At 41.6% G+C, this 20,444-nt stretch overlaps 1 protein-coding gene across 6 annotated transcripts in view; it reads left to right on the forward strand.

The window, feature by feature from the left end:
* rgs3a (regulator of G protein signaling 3a) overlaps positions 1-20,444 on the forward strand; it is a 459,798-nt gene that overhangs the window by 428,450 nt on the left and 10,904 nt on the right. For all 6 annotated transcript variants that reach the window (XM_028809166.2, XM_051931938.1, XM_028809167.2 and 3 more), the window contains one exon: positions 19,679-19,746. In XM_028809166.2, coding sequence (XP_028664999.2) covers positions 19,679-19,746 — 68 coding nt within the window. The remainder of the gene's footprint in view (positions 1-19,678; positions 19,747-20,444) is intronic.

Below are 20,444 nucleotides of genomic sequence, written 5' to 3' on the forward strand. Positions count from 1 at the left end.
CAAATAATTCAGGCCTGCAGTAGGTAGCTGCCAAGTCATGTCTCAGTGAGATAGAACTTCAGTACTCAGGATAAAATAGAGTTGGCAGCTTAGAGGTCTTGCTATTACAGAGATGAATAGGGCTAAGACTTGTAATGGCATTTTGTGCTGCTAGGGGGCACTCTAGCCTGGTTAGCACATGACTAACTTGAGTGTCTCCAGGGAAGATTCTTTAAGGCAGCTTCAGGTTGGGTGTGCTAGAAGTTTAAACATGAGACTGGAGTTTGTACAAAGACAAACTGTTTGCAGGAATAGCGAACAAACCCATTAAAGAAAGCGAGGGACAGATGAGAGGGGAGAAGTGCTTTGGTGGCTCTTCAGAGGAAGGAAAGTGCACAAGACCAGGCATAGGAAGGCACAGGAAGTCTGCACAATTCTTGTTTTGTATTTTATTTGTGTTCTCCCTGTGCTTTGTGCGTTTTATTTAAAAGTAATTGACACACCTTGTTTCTCATATCTTAAAAGAGCCCTTCAGGCATCTGTTTTTGAGCCAAGCCTTATTTTGCTCTTCTACAAGGGGAGTCACTTGAAAGAGGCCCTGAATGTTCTGTTGTAACTCCTGTCAGGATGAAGGAATCTGAATCAAAAAATACTCTCTATACCTTGACGTATGTGTAATCGATAGCATTACATGCGATGCTGGAAGTGGTTTCCATTTTCTGCCAGACACATTTCGACGCGGCGCTCCATGTTCCTGAATGTATCGGCAAGCATCTCAGGGGGGCAAACAGCAGCAATTTCATGTTGAATATTTTCCTTCAAATCTTCCACAGTGCGAGGCTTGTTCCGAAAGACTTTTCCTTTGAGCATGCCCCAAAAGAAGTAGTCTGGTGGTGTCAGATTCGGCGACTGTGGTGGCCAAAGCCCCTTTGAAATTACCCTGTTGTCGAAGATGGACTCAATTTCTGCCATGCTCCTTGCCGATGTGTGACACGTTGCTCCATCTTACTGGAAGTAACCTTCCATTAACTTACATTCATCCAGTTGATTCTGACATCGCTTAAACGAATTGGTGACCCAATAGGTTTGCACCATGAAGATGCACTGCTCAATACTGTGCACCACCATCCTGATGAGGAGTTGAGTGACTGAGTGAAGGAGTACGGATGGTAGGCATCCAGAAGTTGCAAATGGAGGTTAAACGTTGCGACGGCTGTCCAGTGTCTACCTCGTTGCTCCAACGCAGAGGCATCCCGGCTCGTTTGAAGCTGCATATACTGAGAAGCACATTGCACTTTGTTTCGTTCCGATTGCTTCATCCTAGCGAGAGTTATAACACATCACATCGAGGAGTTTCTTATCTCTTGAGGAAACCATTGCACATTTCATCCAGACCTGCACTGACTTTGCTGGTTACTGAAGCATGGGGAAAGCGAAAGAACTGTCAAAGAACCTGTGAGAATAAGTGTGTACAACTTTATAAATTAGAAAGAGGGGCCTGAGTTGCCTCGAAAGCTTGCATATTGTAATCTTTTTAGTTAGCCAAAAAAACAGTCATTTTGCTTGACTTCTCACTAAAAAGAATATAAAAAGATATCCAAATGTTTGCAAATGCCAATCAGTATCATTTAAACTCTGACCAAGAAGTGAAAAATTAGGGGTTATGTTAATACCAAGAAATGGATGGTTAGACTAAGAAAGATTTTAGACGCAACTGCCAGGAAAATTATTTGGGATGTGAAGAAAATCCCACAATAATAATAATAATATGTTTTATTTATACAAGGCACCTTTCAGAGCAAGCAACTTCCAACAGAAATACAGGCTTCTCAGCATGCACAATAAGGTGATACTATATATATATATATATACATATATATACTGTGTATATCTTATATATAAATGTCTACGCGTGGAAGTGTGTGTCTGTCTGTCTCTCTGGCCTGGAAGTGAGAGGTAGAGTCGGGGTAAGGGCGCCACCTCCGAGGAAACAGAAACTCGCTTAACCGCTAATAACACAAGCTATGTGAGCATGTCAGCCAAACGAATCTTCCTAGGAGAGGGACACCCAGAGTAGTTCCTTTCAATTACCTGACATTTCTACATTTCTGTTTTTTTTTTTTTCTGACAATTTCATTAATTTCGAGGACCCTGGACTTTTTACAGCATGGGCTTACACTATTTTATACTAGGGGGCTGTACCCCCTACTCGCTTTGCTCGCCCACCCCTGGGGGCACGCTTCACGGTAGCCACTTCACGTCTCTGCCGCTCGCGTTGTGAAGTGGGGGGCTGAACGCACACTATGGAGATACGGACGGATCATCTGCTGGGTTGCTGCTACTGAGCTGAGTGATCTGCATGTCACGCTGCACATTGATCATTTAAAAGCCTATACAGCAGCTGCTGCTTCCGTGCTGCATGATCTGCATGTCGCGCTGCGTAACGATCATTTAAAAGCCTGTACAGCAGCTGTCCTTTAAGCCAGCTGCTGCTTGTGCCATGCTGCGTGATCTGCATGTCGCAGTGCGCGTCGATCATTTAAAAGCCTGTACAGCAGCTGTCCTTTTGTCTCGCTTTTTTGTCTCACATAACGTGTCTCTTGACCCAAGATTTTTTTATATAATAGACCAGTAACGGCGCATTGCACGATAATGTGCAGTGAATACACTTGACTTGAGCATTCATAGTTTTCATCCTCTGTACGTTTAGCATTCGTTTGCTCAGAGGTTGTCGCACTTGCTGTTTCTTTTCTCCACCCTAGAGGCCAGCTGCTTCTCTTCTTTCGTCGGCATCTTTTCGCATTAAAATTGATTCAAGTTATTTTTTGTGTTGCAATTACTTAGTATGTTTTCTTTAACCTTTCACTTAATCTGGCACTTAAGTCTTCAATCTGCCTCAAGAATGATTAGCGAAGGTGGTAGGGAATGAGAACAGCGCCCGTACTCATGCGCCGCATGGTCGCCCTGCTGCGTGCTGCCGAGAGTTGATTCTACAATAAAATAAAATAAAAAGAGTAATAAAATCATCACCCCGAAAGCGGATAGTAGACGTCACATAGTATATGTGTACCGAATTTCAAGTCAATAGGTGAAACGATTTGCGAGCTACAGGTGATTTAAAATCCTGGACAGAGAAACGAACAGCCACGGTAGCGTATTATAGAAGAAGATAGATATATATAATTAAATATATATGTATATTGTGGACACTAGAAGGCACTGTCGTTCCTCAAACCCAACACAACGGACACCAAGCACAAGTTAAAAGCACCAAGAGCTTATTTATTTTGTGTTTCCCACCACCACAGGCATAAGTAAATAACTAAAACAGCACACAGTTATTCTTTCTCTCTCTCTTTCTTCCTCCTCCACTCCTCCCAGCAAGCTTTGTCCGCCTACCTCCTGACTCTGGCTCTTCCCTGTGAGGTCGGTTCAGTCCCCTTATATTGGCCAACCCAGAAGTGCTTCTGCTCTTTCGTCCACATGGTCTGCTATCATTTCCAGGTTAGGCAGAAACCTCGTGCCATATGGTTCCTCTGTATTCACAGCACCCATGGCACCCAACAACAGGGCTGAGATAAAGAACTCTAAGTCTCATGGTGCCCTGTAGGAATCCAGGACACCACTGTAAGCCTGGATTCCGACATCTAGTGAGCTGCCATCTAGTGGTTTGGGGGAGGCAGTGCCCTAAAGCAGTGGTTCCCAAAGTGGGGGTCGCGACCGTCTGGGGGGTCGTGAGACATTGGGGGGGGGGGGGGGTCGCGAGATGATTTCCAAAAAATCAAATACTTTTTAAAAACTTTTTAGAAATTAATTAATTAAATTTTTTAGAAATAACATTTTATCCATAACTAACAAAAGATAAAAACTAGTAGTTAATAGTTACATTTTAAAAAAACATGCAAATTAAAAAGCCATCAGACTGTCTTGGAGCGAGTGCGTCGGTGTGTGTACAGACGGTGCTGGAGCGATGCTGGGGAAAAAGAAAGGTCTTAAAGCAAGAGTCTTACAAGTGGCGCCTCACGTAAAATTCACGCATTGTATTATACACAGAGAAGCTCTTGCAAGCAAAACACTTGACCCAGAACTTAAACGTGTTCTTGAGACTTCGATAAAAATGGTCAACAATATAAAAGCGCATCCACTCAATATTAGACTGTTTGCCACTCTCTGTAACGAACTGCGATCGGAGCATGAGTGCTTGCTTTTCCATACAGAAGTCAGGTGGCTTTCGCGAGGGAATGTGCTCTGCCGCCTGTTTGAGCTGCGGGACGAAGTGCGCTTATTTCTGATGGAGCATGGGTCCCAGCTCGCTGATCACCTCACTGATCCTGACTGGTTAACAAGGCTAGCGTATTTGGCTTGCATATTTGAAAAACTGAATGGACTTAATATGTCATTTCAAGGTGAGAACACACACATAATTTCGCTAAATGATAAAATCCACGCATTCAAGAGAAAACTTGAGCGCTGGACTGAGCGAGTTGAAATAGGAAGGATTGATATGTTTTCTGAGGTGGATGAAAAAAGTTATATGGTTGTTAGAGCGTTATGTTCTTTTTTGTTGTCATGCTCTTGTTTGGATAAGATATTTTGTTGAAATTAAACAAATGAGTAAATTACTATTAAAAAAATTATATGGTTGTTAGACCATTGTGTTCTTTCGTGTTGTCATTCTCATGTTTGGATAGGCCTATTGGCGCATGTGCACCGTTGCGCGCAACATTTGTATATTTTAACCACTTCCGAGGATAGTGGGGGTCACGAGTCACTGGCACGGTTATTTTGGGGGTCGTGAGCTGAAAAGTTTGGGAACCCCTGCCCTAAAGAAGCTGCCTTCCCCCATCCTTCCATGGCTTGGGCGTCCCGGCTGGGTTGGGACTGCCAGCCGTCTCTTACAATATATATATATATATATATACTGTGTTTGAAAATGAGGATGCTGTACAAAATATCTAGAAATAAGTATCTAACAAATTTAATAAGACCACATATTTATAATATAATATAAGCAAGATTCATAAGAATGTTCTGTTCCCAAACTAGTTTCGGTATGCTTTTCTTTACTAATTGTTTGTGTTTGTTCTTTGAGAAATTCAGTTGTGGTGACTTTTTTTTTTTTTCTTCTTTAGCAGCACATTTTTGTTAAGCACTTTGCACAATACAAGGAAGCACTGTCTGCAATTCCCATTCCTAGGTTCCATTTTATTAAAATCTTACTCTGAAAGCAAAGTCCTGAACGTTTTTCATTGTCCAGCAGGAACATGTGCAAGGTGTAAAAGTCACAATATATAATAGCAGGAACTTCCAGGCAGAACAAAGATATAGAAATTTGGCTAGGGATTGTTTTCCCCTTCATGCGCTGTTTATTGTTGATGGAATTTGCTTCCAGACATTCATACCCATACTGTTATTTCTTACTCTCTTTAAAAAAAAAAAAAAAAGCTATCCAATATCTTAGTAACACAAGTTTAGCTTGGTTACTGTGATTCTTGATAGATATTAGTTGATATTAATAACTTGTTAACATGGCCTTACAGCTTAGGAAAGTGTTAATAATTTTTTTCATGAATGTTCCTTGTACATGTCACTAAACACAAGCCCCAGTTGTGGTAGCATCAGTGGCAGATTTAGGTGTGGGCGATATGGGCAGCATTTTGTCAAGGGGCACAGAGCGCCCGCACCAAAAGATTCAGAATGGTGATTTGCAGCCTAAGCCGGTCAATCCATTCAGTGAGGCATTAATTAAATTCAAGGGGTGCACACTCCATCTGCTCCCCGTTCCGCACACACAGGGGCGCTGTTTATGTAATTGAAGGGGCCTACGCTATGGACACCGTTGGAGAGAAGGTCGTCAAAGTCTTATACTGATTATCTGCTATAAACACCGAAGGGCACCATCCCTCCTCCCCGTCTAGGGCTCCAAATGGGCTTTTTCACATGTCCTTTTAGAGGTGGATAAATTCTCAGTGAATCATGTTTAATTTTTAAAACCTTATGGGGTTAAACTTCAATCACTGACAATAAAAACCCCCAATTCACACACACACACTACCTCTAGCTGCAAATGCTGTCAATCTCAGTCTGCTTAGCACGTCCCTAGCATATCAGATGTTGGTTCTGCCTCTGCAAGAATGTTTAAAGTTCTGTAAGCTGCCCGTTACACATAGCCTTGCTGTAGACTGGCAAAGAAGTGTGAAGGAGTCACCACCTTGGCGAGACCCAGTATTATATTTTCTACTTTAAACAAATTAAATATCCTGATTTTATTGGATGCTTCATCCCCGTTATTTGTGACCTGTTTTTCCCTTCACCCCTGTTATTAGATATTTTAATACATGGAGAGAAGGAATGAGGGCGGCATGGTGGTGCAGTGGGTAGCGCTGCTGCCTCGCAGTTAGGACACCCGGATTCGCTTCTCGGGTCTTCCCTGCGTGGAGTTTGCATGTTCTCCCCGTGTCTGCGTGGGTTTCCTCCGGGTACTCCAGTTTCCTCCCACAGTCCAAAGACATGCAGGTTAGGTGCATTGGCGATTCTAAATTGTCCCTAATGTGTGCTTGGTGTGTGTGTGTGTGTGTGTGTGTGTGTGTGTGTGTTTGTGCCCTGCAGTGGGCTGGCGTCCTGCCCGGGGTTTGTTTCCTGCCTTGTGCCCTGTGTTGGCTGGGATTGGCTCCAGCAGACCCCCGTGACCCTGTAGTTAGGATATAGCGGGTTGGATAATGGATGGATGGAGAAGGAATGAAACTAACTTTAGTCAGAATTAGTTGATGAATTTCAAAGAAATTTCTCATAAGCTAAAATGGAGTTAACAAAACTATATGGTGAAAGAAAAAGCAACTAATGGCTTCTAATTCAAAAAGCTTAATGAATAAGAATCTTATGTCATATCTTTTATAGTGAGCATTATTCTGTAATGCTATATTGGATGTATAATGATTTGTACTCAACTAATAAACTAAAATTTATTATCATATAAATTGTGATGCTGTGAAGTAATGCAAGACTACTGTTCATCTAAGCTAAGGTGAAAGGGCGCGTCTTTGGCTTCATTTGAACAGCTGTGGGGAGATAAAGTGGACGTGGAATAATCCTTTGACTGGAGTCATTTATCTAAGCTCTTGCCAGAAGTTCTGTAGTTGAGCTTTCCTCAAATTTACTTTATCAAAATGTTTATAACTTAATGACAAGAATCCTTTAATGACAATAAAATAGGTTTGATTTTGTAAGTGTTCTCGAAATATGTAAAAATTGGCAAATTCAGTTTAAACTATTTCAATTTATTTTAATATACTATCTTCCTATAGGTGATTGGGGCAAGATGCTACATAAAGTGTGAAATGGTACAACATAAACAATAAAAACAACTTACTGTAAATGTAATATACTCAGGTGATAAATGGAGAGTAAAACGATATGGAGAACATAATACTATAGAGACTTATCCATTGTAAAAATAAATATATACATTCACCGGCCATTTTATTAGGTACGCTTGTTCAACTGCTGGTTAACACACATATCTAATCAGCTAATCACATGGCAGCAGCTCAATGCATTTCAGCCTGTAGACATTGTAAAGATGAGCTGCTGAAGTTCAAACTGAGCATCAGAGTGGGCAAGAAAGGTGATTGAAGTGACTTTGAACGTGGCATGGATGTTAGTGCCAGATTGGCTAGTCTGAGTATTTCAGAAACTGCTGATCTACTGGGATTTTCACACACAACCATCTCTAGGGTTTACAGAGAATGGTCTGAAAAAGGGAAAACATGCAGTGAGTGACAGTTGTCTTGGAGAAAATGCCTTGTTGATGCCAAGGGTTAGAGGAGAATGGATAGACTAGTTGAGCTGATAGAAAGTCAACAGAACCTCAAACAAGCACTCATTACAACTGAGGTATGCAGAAGAGCATCTCTGAACGCACAGCACATCGAACCTTGAAGCAGGTCAGTGCCACTCTTGTCAGCAAAGAACAGGCTACTGAGGCTACAATTCACACACACTCACCAAAACGGGACAATAGAAGATTGGAAACTCTTTGCCGGGTCTGATGATTCTCAATTTCTACTGCAACATTCGGTTGGTAGGGTCAGAATTTGGCATCAACAACATGAAAGCATGGATCCATCCTGCCTTTTATCAACGGTTTAGGCTGGTGGTGTAATGTTGTGGAGAATATTTTCTTGGCACACTTTGGGCCCCTTGGTACCAACTGAGCATCGTTTAAATGCCACAGCCTACCTGAGTATTGTTGCTGACCATGTCCATCCCTTTATGACCGCAGTGTGCCCATCTTCTGATGGCTACTTCTAGCAGGATAATGTGCCATGTCACAAAGCACAAACCATCTGAAAGTGGGTTCTTGAACATGACAATGAGTTCACTGGACTCCAATGGCCTCCACTGTCACCAGATCTCAATCCAATAGAGCACCTTTGGGATGTGGCGGAACTGGAGATTCGCATCATGAATGTGCAGCCGACAAATCTGGAGCAACTGCATGATGATGTTAAGTCAATATGGACCAAATTCCCGGAGGAATGTCTGCAGCACTTTGTTGAATCGATGCCACAAGAAGTACGGCACTTCTGAGGGCAACAGTGTGTCCAACCGGGTACCTAATAAAGTGGGCCGTCAGTATGTACTGTATATATGTATGTGTACATACACATAATTACACACAGCATGTGTGGGTGTTGGTAAACATAAGCCAGCCAGTTCAGTATATGCAGTAGTTAAACAGTTACAGGATGCACTTACTGTAGTAAAATCCACCAAGAACTGTTGTCACACGTTACAGTTAAGATCTGAATAATGCAAACCTGTGTATGTCTGCTGCTAAATTAGTATTAAAAAATGTTATAAACCAAATAGAAGGGGTCCACCTCGAAATCTTGTTATTATAATTGTAAGTTTATCCAAGTTTATTTCTGGATATAAAGAATATAACTCATTTGTAAAGTAAACCTAGGCATCTTGAGCAAGTTTTTGTGGTTTCTTTTTATTAAACTTTAGAGATGCTAAAGCTTTTTTTATTTTTTTTTTTTTCCTGGGAAAATGTATTTGGCATAGAGAGGAGTCAGCAGTTGGGGACTGAGCCTTCCTTCCTTCTAAGATCCGTCGCTTTCCTCTTCACTGTTCTTAGCTTCCTGACTTGGCATCTGTAACCCTGATTCTGCTTATCGGTATTCAAAAGCATTCCGGCAGGTTTTTTTTTTTTCTTCTCTTTTTTTTATACTTTTTACCTTATCAATTATCTGTCAGCAGAAGTGGACTAATAATGGTAGTGCTTATTCACTGATAAAGATGTGTTTCCCATTTGTTAAAAATACTTGTTTTTAATGTAATGTATATTCTATCCTAAATGTGATGAGACCAGCACAGCTCATTGGAAAGCATCACATTTGCTAGGGGAAACATCACATACAGTAACAGGGTAAAGTGTCTTTCTTATATAAAAAGCTTGATAAAGGCCAGTGCCATGCACATAATCAATTTACTTTTACATAAATACTTCCTGTTTCCTACAATAATAAACCGTGGTACTGCAATGGATGAAGATTACTGTAAAGATCTTCGTATTATAGAAGAATTAAACATTAATTTGAAAAATGTGGATACACTCACTGGGAAACTGGTTTCTGATCCTCTGTGTTGTTGTTAGACACAACAGATGGTTATAAAATAAATAACTTTTGTGATGAAGGGGAAATTTAAAAAGCTGTACATGTCACGTGAACCACTATGACGTTGAACTTAAAAACGTACACATTTTGCTGGTGTGTTTTTATCGATCTTTTCTTTAAAGACTTGTCATTCCTTTAGATAGATAGATAGATAGATAGATAGATAGATAGATAGATAGATAGATAGATAGATAGATAGATAGATAGATAGATACTTTATTAATCCCAATGGGAAATTCACATTCTTCAGCAGCAGCATACTGATACAATAAATAATATTAAAGAATGATAATAATGCAGGTGAAAAACAGACAATAACTATGTATAATGTTAAATGTTAACGTTTACCCCCCCGGATGGAATTAAACAGTCGCATAGTTTGGGGGAGGAACGATCTCCTCAATCTGTCAGTGGAGCTGGACGGTGACAGCAGTCTGTCGCTGAAGCTGCTCTTCTGTCTGGAGATGATACTATTAAGTGGATGCAGTGGATTCTCCATAATTGATAGGAGCCTGCTCAGCGCCCTTCGCTCTGCCACAGATGTTAAACTGTCCAGCTCCATGCCAACAATATAGCTTGCCTTCCTCACCAGTTTGTCCAGGCGTGAGGCGTCTTTCCTCTTAATGGTGACTCCCCAGAACACCACTGCGTAGAAGAGGGCACTCGCCACAACTGTTTGATAGAACATCTGCAGCATCTTATTGCAGATTTTGAAGGACGCCAGCCTTCTAAGGTAGTATAACCGGCTTTATATGCAGACATTCCTGTATAATGCGTAGTGAGGTATGTGACAGAGGATGCAAAGTTCTTGATGCTTCCCGTTACTGTTTTATTTAATATGTAGTGGCAACTGGATTTCTTTAGTCCCATCCTGTCTGTATAATGTTTTAAGAGCAGAGAAGACTGCCAAGTAGAACTTCAGGAGCAGGTGAAGGCAATAAAGTTCCAGAGAAGTGTATGTTTAGCACAAGGACACCATGACAGAAATGTGCAGAACAAATCGCTTCAACCGGAGCTTTACATTACACCTAAACTCCCATTTCATTGTCTGCTCTAAGTAAAAGGCATTGAGTCAGTTCCGTTTTTGCTTTGAATACTTTCAGAGTATCAGATAGTTCACTTCATCTGTACTGCTGATGTTTCTTATGAGCACAGTTACAGAACATTAAATTTGAACCTAATGAAATGGGTAAATATAATCTCTCACTTGACAAATTTGAATTTGCACTACTAAATCAGATCTGGGTAAATTTCCTTCTGTAACGCTTCGCTCAGATAGGGCTTTAGTCCCGGTGCTTCTGATCTGGATCAAAATGTTACTGCCCTGGAGTTAAAAACTTTCTGAATCCATCTGACACTGCAGTATTTATTTCATATGTTTCAGATGGCAGTGTAAATTCATGTCCCTCCATTATAATAATAATAATTCTTACATTTATATAGCGCCTTTGTCACTACTCAAACCTGTTTTCATAGTGAGTGAGGAGCCACTTCAACCACCACTAATGTACAGCATCCACCTGGATGATGCAACGACAGCCATTTTTACACCAGTACGCTTACCACACATTAGCTGTTAGGTGGTGAAGGGGTGAGAGAAAGAGCCAATTAACGACCAGGGATAATTATTGAGCCAGAATGACTGGGCCGTGGTGGGCAATTTAGTGTGCACCCTACTTTTTACAAAGGATGCCCCAGGGATCTTTTATGACCACAGAAAGTCATGACCTCAGTTTTATGTCCCATCAGAAGGACGGCGCCATTTTTACAGTACGGTGTCCCCGTCACTGCACCGAGGCATTGGAATCCACAATCAGAACCACAGGGTAAACGCCCCCTGCTGGCCTAACCAGCACCTCTTCCAGCAGCAACCCAAGTTTTTCCTAGATGGTCTCCCATTCACATACTGGCCAAACCTGAACGTCCGTATCTTTTTTATTTTCCTTATCTTCTATCTTTTTTGTGTTGTATGGCTGCTGGCCTCTAGTGCGTCTGAGGTTCCCCGCTCTGTCGGTGGGTGAGGTTGTCCACAAAGCAGTAGAAATTCTCATAACTCTCCTTAGCTTAAGTATCCAGTAGGAGTATAGAGCAGCGTTTCTCAACCTTTAAGTATTTGCAACCCGAGTTTTTATAACGGTTTTAATCGCGCCCCCCCCCAACGGTTTTTTTTGAAACCCTAATAAAATTTATTCCTATATTTTTTGCTGCCGATACACCGCTACAAGTTTAAAATTTCCCTACGAATAGCGAAATAGCGCCCCACAGTTTGAGAACCGCTGGTATAGAGTTTGCTGTGTAAGAGCACTTATTGAGGAATGACTGACATTACTTACTTTTTAAGTCCTCAGACTGTCACAGGATCTGTCTTTGGGCACGTGAGAAGCTGTGGTGTAAGTTGAGTCTGATAAAATTTAGGGTCTGAGTCAATCCACTGCTCATTTACAGCAGTTCTGAAGAGCAAGGTTTTACAGTAAATATGCAGTAGTGAGCAAGTGAACTACTTTTTCCCCCCAGATAAAGCCCACAGAAATACCTGTCTTAATATTTTTCCCTTTCAAAAAGAAAGTTTCGTCAAGATGATTTCATTTACTTTAATGTGTTAAGATGGGTAAGGTTGTATGTGAAAGACGCTGTGGAAAGCACTGCTTACCTCCGTTTTTTACCATGGGGATGAAGCTACACACTGTAACAGAAGGTACCTCAAAAAGGTGACAAAACATATTATGGTTTAGTACACAACAATAACACAAGGGATAGGTGAACATTTAAGAACTGAATCAACAGAGCCCATCTCTGCCCCCCAGACCCTGACAACACAATCGCTTTGTCTCCAGTGGTGTGGCTCATCTACTTGCCACTAATAACTAAGTTAGTGCTTCACACACCAAACGACTTCTCCACTCACCTCCTTACTTCTCAAATTCCTCTGTCTTTCTCCAAGTCTCACCATTCTACCATCCTGCCAGTTGAATGTCTACCCACCTCACCCCCCAACTTTATTTTTTATATCCTACTTTGATACTGCTTCCTAGACAAATCCTGGAACCACTTTTAGAGGTTTTTTTTGGTTCAGAATATCCTCTGTCAACCCCAAGTATTGAAGGTCCAGAAGTTTAATTGTTTTATCCATTACTTATTTTCTGCAAGTATTTTGGCCCCACTTATGCTGTGCAGGTGCACAAGTACTGCCATCTGTCACCTTGGGAAAACACTTTTAGCCTTGTGCCCCTTCTCCACAACCCTTTTTAATACAAATGTGTGTCCATGGAGTGCTTACTTCCGGGGGTTCTTTTTAAATCAATGACTCACAAGGTCATGCAATGGCTGCTGATCTTATACTCATCTCTTTGTGTTTTTGTATTGAGCGATGCTTTTGTAGCCATGAAAACTGCCATTATGTTATGCCCCCCAGCACTGTATACTATCAATGTGTTATTTTTGTTCAGGACTTTACGACTTGATCGTGCTGCACAGACTGATTATTTCAGTAATAAGGAGACTGCAGATAATCCAAATGTTCAACATAGTCTAAACGAAGAACAGAATTCTTGCTTATTTATAAAAACAAAGGAATTATCTGGCAGAAATATATAGCCTAGTGGATGACGTACAAGACAAGGTCACAGGCTCACTCACCAAATAAAGGAAATGATTTGCATTGGTTTTTTTTTATGTAATATGCTTTGTAAAGGTGTTGACAATTAAAGTAATATGTAAAATATAATTTAAGTGCTTTGAAGGAGTTTGCTATGTTTCCTTCTTCTAAATATAACGCTCTGTCCATTATAATTCACTCTTAATCCAGTTCTTGGTCACATCTAATTGGAGCCTAACCTTCCAAAATCAATATCTGTCGCTAGATGTGATGCCAGTCCGCCACTTTATCCGTAAACCATGTTCATGTACTGTGGCACAAACACCCCCTTGAATATAGAGAGAATGTGCAGACTTGACAGACACCCCATATCAGACCTGGACATCAGGCAGCGGCACTTCTCTTAGGGGCATGCCTTTTTATTTTTTTTTAAATTAAATCTTTTGAAGTATAATAACGTTAAATGATATTTTGTAATAAAGGGCGGCACGGTGGCGCAGTGGGTAGCGCTGCTGCCTCGCAGTTGGGAGATCTGGGGACCTGGGTTCGCTTCCCGGGTCCTCCCTGCGTGGAGTTTGCATGTTCTCCCCGTGTCTGCGTGGGTTTCCTCCGGGCGCTCCGGTTTCCTCCCACAGTCCAAAGACATGCAGGTTAGGTGGATTGGCGATTCTAAATTGGCCCTAGTGTGTGCTTGGTGTGTGGGTGTGTTTGTGTGTGTCCTGCGGTGGGTTGGCACCCTGCCTAGGATTGGTTCCCTGCCTTGTGCCCTGTGTTGGCCGGGATTGGCTCCAGTAGACCCCCGTGACCCTGTGTTCGGATTCAGCGGGTTGGAAAATGGATGGATGGATATTTTGTAATATGCACTGTTTTTGTGTTCTTCATGCTCTACATACTGTAACAATACCACATCGGAAACATCTAAGAAAGCTTCGCTCCAGTGCTATTTGGAGACAGGTTAAATTTATAGGCTACATTTTATTTCTGTGATTTCCTGCTTCTGCTCATGGATTTTAAATGCCAGCCAGTTCACATTATAATGCCACTACCTCATCTAAAGAATGCATGTGTTATCAGGGGGATGGAAAGAGGGAGTAATGAAGTTGGCCTGGAGCCCTTATGGTACAAGATGAACAACTTTTCTAACAGGTTTGACCACCTTAACCCACTCTAACCTCAGAGTACTGCACCCTCCACCCATTCTTCTGCTGATACCAGCATAGGTGAGAGTTTACCCCAACCCACAATTACAGCAGCCCAGTTAAGGGGTCCAGATGGAGTATCGCCATGACTGCTGAAGGCCTGTGCGTTGGAGCTGGGGAGTCCTCTACAGCGCATCTTCAACCTGAGCCTGGAACAGGGGAGAGTCCGGAGGCTTTGGAAAACATCTTGCATCACCCCAGTCCCAAAGGTATCACGTCCTAGTGAGCTGAATGACTTCCGGCCTGTCGCTCTGACGTCACATGTGATGAAGACCATGGAGAGGCTACTGCTTCACCACCTTAGGCCACAGGTTCAACACGCCCTTGACCCTCTGCAGTTCGCATACCAGGAGAAGGTAGGAGCGGAGGATGCTATCATCTACATGCTACACTGATCCCTCTCCCACTTGGATGCAGTGGTGCTGTAAGAATTATGTTTCTGGACTTCTCTAGCGCCTTCAACACCATCCAACTTCTGCTCCACAGGGACAAGCTGGCAGAGATGGGAGTAGATTCATACCTGGTAGCATGGATCGTGGACTATCTTACAGACAGACATCAGTATGTGCATCTCGGGAGCTGCAGGTCTGACATTGTGGTTAGCAGCACAGGAGCGCCGCAGGGGACTGTACTTTTTCCGGTCCTGTTCAGCCTATATACATCGGACTAGTCCTGCCACATGCAAAAGTTCGCTGATGACACTGCTATCGTGGGCTGCATCAGGAGTGGGCAGGAGGAGGAGTACAGGAACCTAATCAAGGACTTTGTTAAATGGTGCAATTCAAACCACCTACAACTGAACACCAGCAAAACCAAGGAGCTGGTGGTGGATATTAGGAGGTCCAGGCCCCTCCTGGACCCCGTGATCATCAGAGGTGACTGTGTGCAGAGGGTGCAGACCTATAAATACCTGGGAGTGCAGCTGGATGATAAATTAGACTGGACTGCCAATACTGATGCTCTGTGTAAGAAAGAACAGAGCCGACTATACTTCCTTAGAAGGTTGGCGTCCTTCAACATCTGCAATAAGATGCTGCAGATGTTCTACCAGATGGTTGTGGCGAGCGCCCTCTTCTACGCGGTGGTGTGCTGGGGAGGCAGCATAAAGAAGAGGGACGCCTCACGCCTGGACAAACTGGTGAGGAAGGCAGGCTCTACTGTAGGCACGGAGCTGGACAGTTTGACATCCGTGGCAGAGCGACGGGCGCTCAGCAGGCTCCTGTCAATCAGTATAATCTCCAGACAGAGGAGCAGCTTCAGCGACAGACACCGTCCTGCTCCACTGACAGACTGAGGAAATCGTTCCTCTCCCAAACTATGCGACTCTTCAATTCCACCCGGGGGGGTAAACGTTAACTTTATTCAAAGTTATTGTCTGTCTGTATACCTGCATTGTTATCACTCTTTAATATTTTCTTTATCAGTATGTTGCTGCTGGAGTATGTGAATTTTCCCTTGGGATTAATAAAGTACCTACCTACCTACCTACCTACCTACCTACCTACCTACCTACCTACCTACCTACTTACTTACTTACTTACTTACTTACTTACTTACTTACGGGGGGCCCCGGAAACCCATGACATGCTATTGTGTTTGTTGTTCAAGGCCTGAGTGATTTTAGTGACTTTTCATATTGACAGCAATATTTAACAAAATTGTCTCATTCAACCGGGTAGAGTCCTCTTAGGAAGACGATAGGAAATGTAATGATAGCAACAAGGAAATGGGAAGAGGTGATGTGATTCAGAATTGGGCTTTGCAATCCTAGCTGCACAGTTGGCATTAATTCATTATTATTATTATTGTACATTTTGCTAAGGCAACATATTGTATAAGACCAGGATACACTACTACTGTTTCTTGTTTGTGAGCTTGGAGCTCAGGCAGGTTAAGTGAAATGCTGAGGGTCCTGCAGTGAGGCAGTGGTGGGAATCAAACAGGCAGTCATATGCTTTAAAAACTGGTGCCTTAGCCATCTGACCTGACATCACTACCGTATAACACAGTAAACGGTTGTCTAACATTCTGTGGTTGTCCTTACAATGGTTGTGTTTTTAAAACATTAGTAAAACAGCATATTCTGTTCTATTCACCTACATTGTCCAAAATAGCATCAAATCATGTTTTGAAGTTCCCTAAAGTCGTTCTCTTAACCACACTACTTGGTTATTCATTCCATGTGTCTATGGGTCTTTGAGTGAAGATCTTTCTGTCATTTGTATACAATCTGCCCTTAACAACTATCCAAACATGTCCCTGTGTTGTGGCAGAATTTATTTTAAAGTAACAGTGGGGATCCACTGTACTGATTCCTTTCATTATTTTAAACACTTGAGTCATGTCTCCAATTAATTTCTGCTTGCTTAAACTGAAAAAGATAAACTCCTTAAGTCTCTCCTCATAGCTCATACCTGTTAGTCCCAGCTTATCTTTGGTCTTTCTCTAGCACTGCTATGTGTTTTTTGTAATATGAAGACTAAAACTGAACACATCATTCCATGTGAAGCCTCACCAGTGCGTGATAAAGCCTGTGATTTCTCCACTACACATTGTGATACCAAACCTGACATTCGGTTAGCCTTCTTTACGCTGTCTGAGTGTAGATAGTGAGGAGTCCACTATGACTCCCAGGTCTCTTTTCTCATAAGGGGTACTTTCAGTTATCAGCCCTCCCATTGTGTATTCAAATCTGATATTTTTAATTCCTACTTGTAATACTTTACATTTACTTAAATTAAATTTCATCTGCCACAAGTCTGCCTCAGCATGTATGCCGTCCAAGTCCCTTTTTAACAATTTAGCTGATTCTGCCCTTCCACCCAGTTTGGTATCGTCTGCAGACTTAACCAGCTTGTTGATTGCAATCTTGTAATTCAATGTGTATTAAAAAGAATAGCTGCCCCGGCACAAATCCCCAAGAGACACTGCTTTGAACATTTAAGGACTCTGTTTGTGCATTATTTTTTGTACTCTTTATACATATTTAGGGCGGAGTGGTGGCTCTGAGGCTAAGGATCTGTGCTGGTATCCAGAAGGTTGCCGGTTCAAATTCCCATCACTGCCAAAAGAGATCCTACTCTGCTGGGCCCTTGAGCAAGACCCTTAACCTGTAATTGCTCCAGGGGCGCTGTACAATGGCTGACCCTGCGCTCTGACCCCAACGGGTATGCGAAAACTAACAAATTCCTAATACAAGAAATTGTACAAGATGAAATAAAGAACAAAACAAAAACATTATTTTCCTTACCTACTTTTTATTTGAATTTCTTTGCATGTGACTACCTCTTTGACATCTTGTAAAGTACTTTGAGGTGCACTGTATAAAAATGTGCTAAAGAAATAAATGATGTTGTTGTTGTTATCACCTTGGTCTGAAAAAGTTCCCTCACCATTACAATTTGTTTCCTGCGTTTGAGTTAGTTTTGCACTCACCTACAGACCGCACCCTGGATTTCCAGTTCTATTTTAGTTTCTAACCTGTCACATGGTTACGCAGTGGTAATGCTGCTGCATTGCAGTAAGGAGACCAGGGTTCGTGTCCCAGGTTCCTGTATGGAGCTTGCATGTTCTCACCGTGTCTGTGTGGGTTTCCTCCCACAGTCCAAAGATATGCATCCATCCATCCATTTTCCATGAATTAGCATTCCTAAATTGGCCCTAGTGCAAGTTTGGGGTGAGTGTGTGTGTTCGCCCTGTGATGGATTGGCACCCCATCCAGGGTTTGTTCCTGCCTTGCGCCCTATGCTAACTGAGATAAGCTCCAGCAGACCCCCACAACCCTGTTCCAGATTAAGCAGGTTAAAAAATGACTGAGTGACCTTTCACACTGTACTTTATCTGAAAGCCTTCCGAAAATCAAGATAATGTCATATGCACCTCTCATATGATATGCTTTTGTTGTTTTCTCCCAGAATTCCTGCATATTAGTGAAACACCGCATTCCTCCTCTGAACCCAATTTGAGCGTTTGCTAATACTCCTCTTCTAGATATGAGCGCCTTGATCTTTTCTTTAATAATTGCTTGGTTTACCTGTGGTGCACATTATTAAACTTAGTGGCCTGCAGTTACTTGCACCACCTCAATCACCCTTTTTATGCAACAGGATAGTATTTGCTATCCTCTCGTCATGAGGAATTTCGTCAATTTGCAGAGATTTTCTAAAAACATGTACCATGGGGTTTATATACAGTATGTACTCACTCACTTCTTTAAGCTCTTGAGGATTACGTTGTTGATTACATTTTGCCTGAAGAAGAGGCCTGAGTTGCCACGAAAGCTTGCATATTGTAATCTTTTTAGTTAGCCAATAAAAGGTGTCATTTTGCTTGGCTTTTCTCTACATTCATAATGGCTAACACGGTACAACACCCTAGTACTACATCACTTGAGGTTAAATTTTCATCTGATTTCAGCCTATTTACCCAGCAGCACTTCTCCCTCTGCAATTTCCAAGTCACTCAGCACCTCCTTAGTAGTCCCTTTTAATCTGTGTATAATTTTGATTAAAGTTCAAAGCATTTGCTATTTCATTGTATATTCTCACTCACCTTTACTGTTCCTAATACTCTTCACCTCCTCTTTGACTGTTCTTTTACTATTCTAATACTGTATTGAAAGCACCGCTTTGGATCGTCTTTCGCCTTTTCTGCAATCGTGTTTTGATTAAGCAGACATTTCTTTTTCTTTTGGCTTTTGACATGTTTAATAATCCTTATAATAATTGTATCAATCCCTATACCTCAACTTTTAAAAAAATATTTTCTTCTGTTTTTAATCTATTTTCATTCATTTGATAGTTTCATAAAAAAAGATATTTTGAGGCTGGGGTGTAGGTAGGTATTTGTGTTTCATGAAGGTGCCACCCTGTAAGTGTTGTCCAGTCACAATTCAATGGGTTGGCTGCGTATTAAAGAGCCCTCCTCCTGCTAAATTTGTAAACACTTCATTGTTATTAATAGGTGAAGCTCAGTGTTAGTAAGTGCAGATACTGTTATTCATTAATAGCTTCATACATCAAAACCACATTCTGCAAGCTCTTTTAATTTTTAATTTTTATTTTTAATTGTCCTCGCATTGTAAAAGAATCAACAATTCACAGAATACTGAATTACAATCACGTGTTTAATGTTCTTTGTCACTTTTAGTCTCAGCACAGCTAATGACACCATCGTTTGTGGACTATATGATGAAGACTGTTCTTTTGCTTTTTCTTCAACAGCTCAGCGGAGGTGATTGTGGATGTGATTTAGGAACAGAAGGAACCAAAAAGAAGAAGGCTAAAAACTTGTGAGTGTCTTTGCTATATTTTATCATTTTCCCTGCCAGTGTATTCCTTTATAAACCAAAGACCATCACAGCAGGGAGACAAAGCAAAGTAAATGTCATATGAGGTCCTGTTATTTCTGGTACATAATTGTTATATAGTCTTTTATACATGATACATTGTATATTAATTTAATAGAGTTTAATAGACCTTTCTTTTTCAGTCAATGCACATATCCAGGCATTTTAATGAGAATTAAAACTCGTGATTTATTTCACTTTTATGTCTGCCTTGTTATTTTACCATTTTATTAACCAGTGGTAATGATCAGCTGGGTAGCCAAATACTTCTGTGAATGTGGAATCGTAATGAGCTAATAGCTTTAAATTTATATATATATATATATTTTAATAGTACATTTGGAATGTCATAACACTGAATGGTTCCTTTCCCAGGGGTCTACTAAGGTTGCTGGTCAGCTGCCAATTAGAAAGCCTATATTTGAAGAGGGGCAGGAAGGGGCTATTGAAGAGTATGTTTGGGCTTAGCAGGGAGGTGGGCTCCTGGAGGGGTGCTGAGGGGGCCCAGTTTTGGGAAACGTCTCCACTCAGCAACAGCTGCTAACAGAGGCAGCTGCTTTCTTTTGACCTGGAGTAAATGTTCACTGTGGCTTAGTAAGGAGGAGGCCGAGACTTTCAACACAAAGCATAGTTGCACGCTT

The sequence above is a fragment of the Erpetoichthys calabaricus genome, chromosome 9 (assembly GCF_900747795.2).
Source record: "Erpetoichthys calabaricus chromosome 9, fErpCal1.3, whole genome shotgun sequence".
Classification (NCBI taxonomy): domain Eukaryota; kingdom Metazoa; phylum Chordata; class Cladistia; order Polypteriformes; family Polypteridae; genus Erpetoichthys; species Erpetoichthys calabaricus.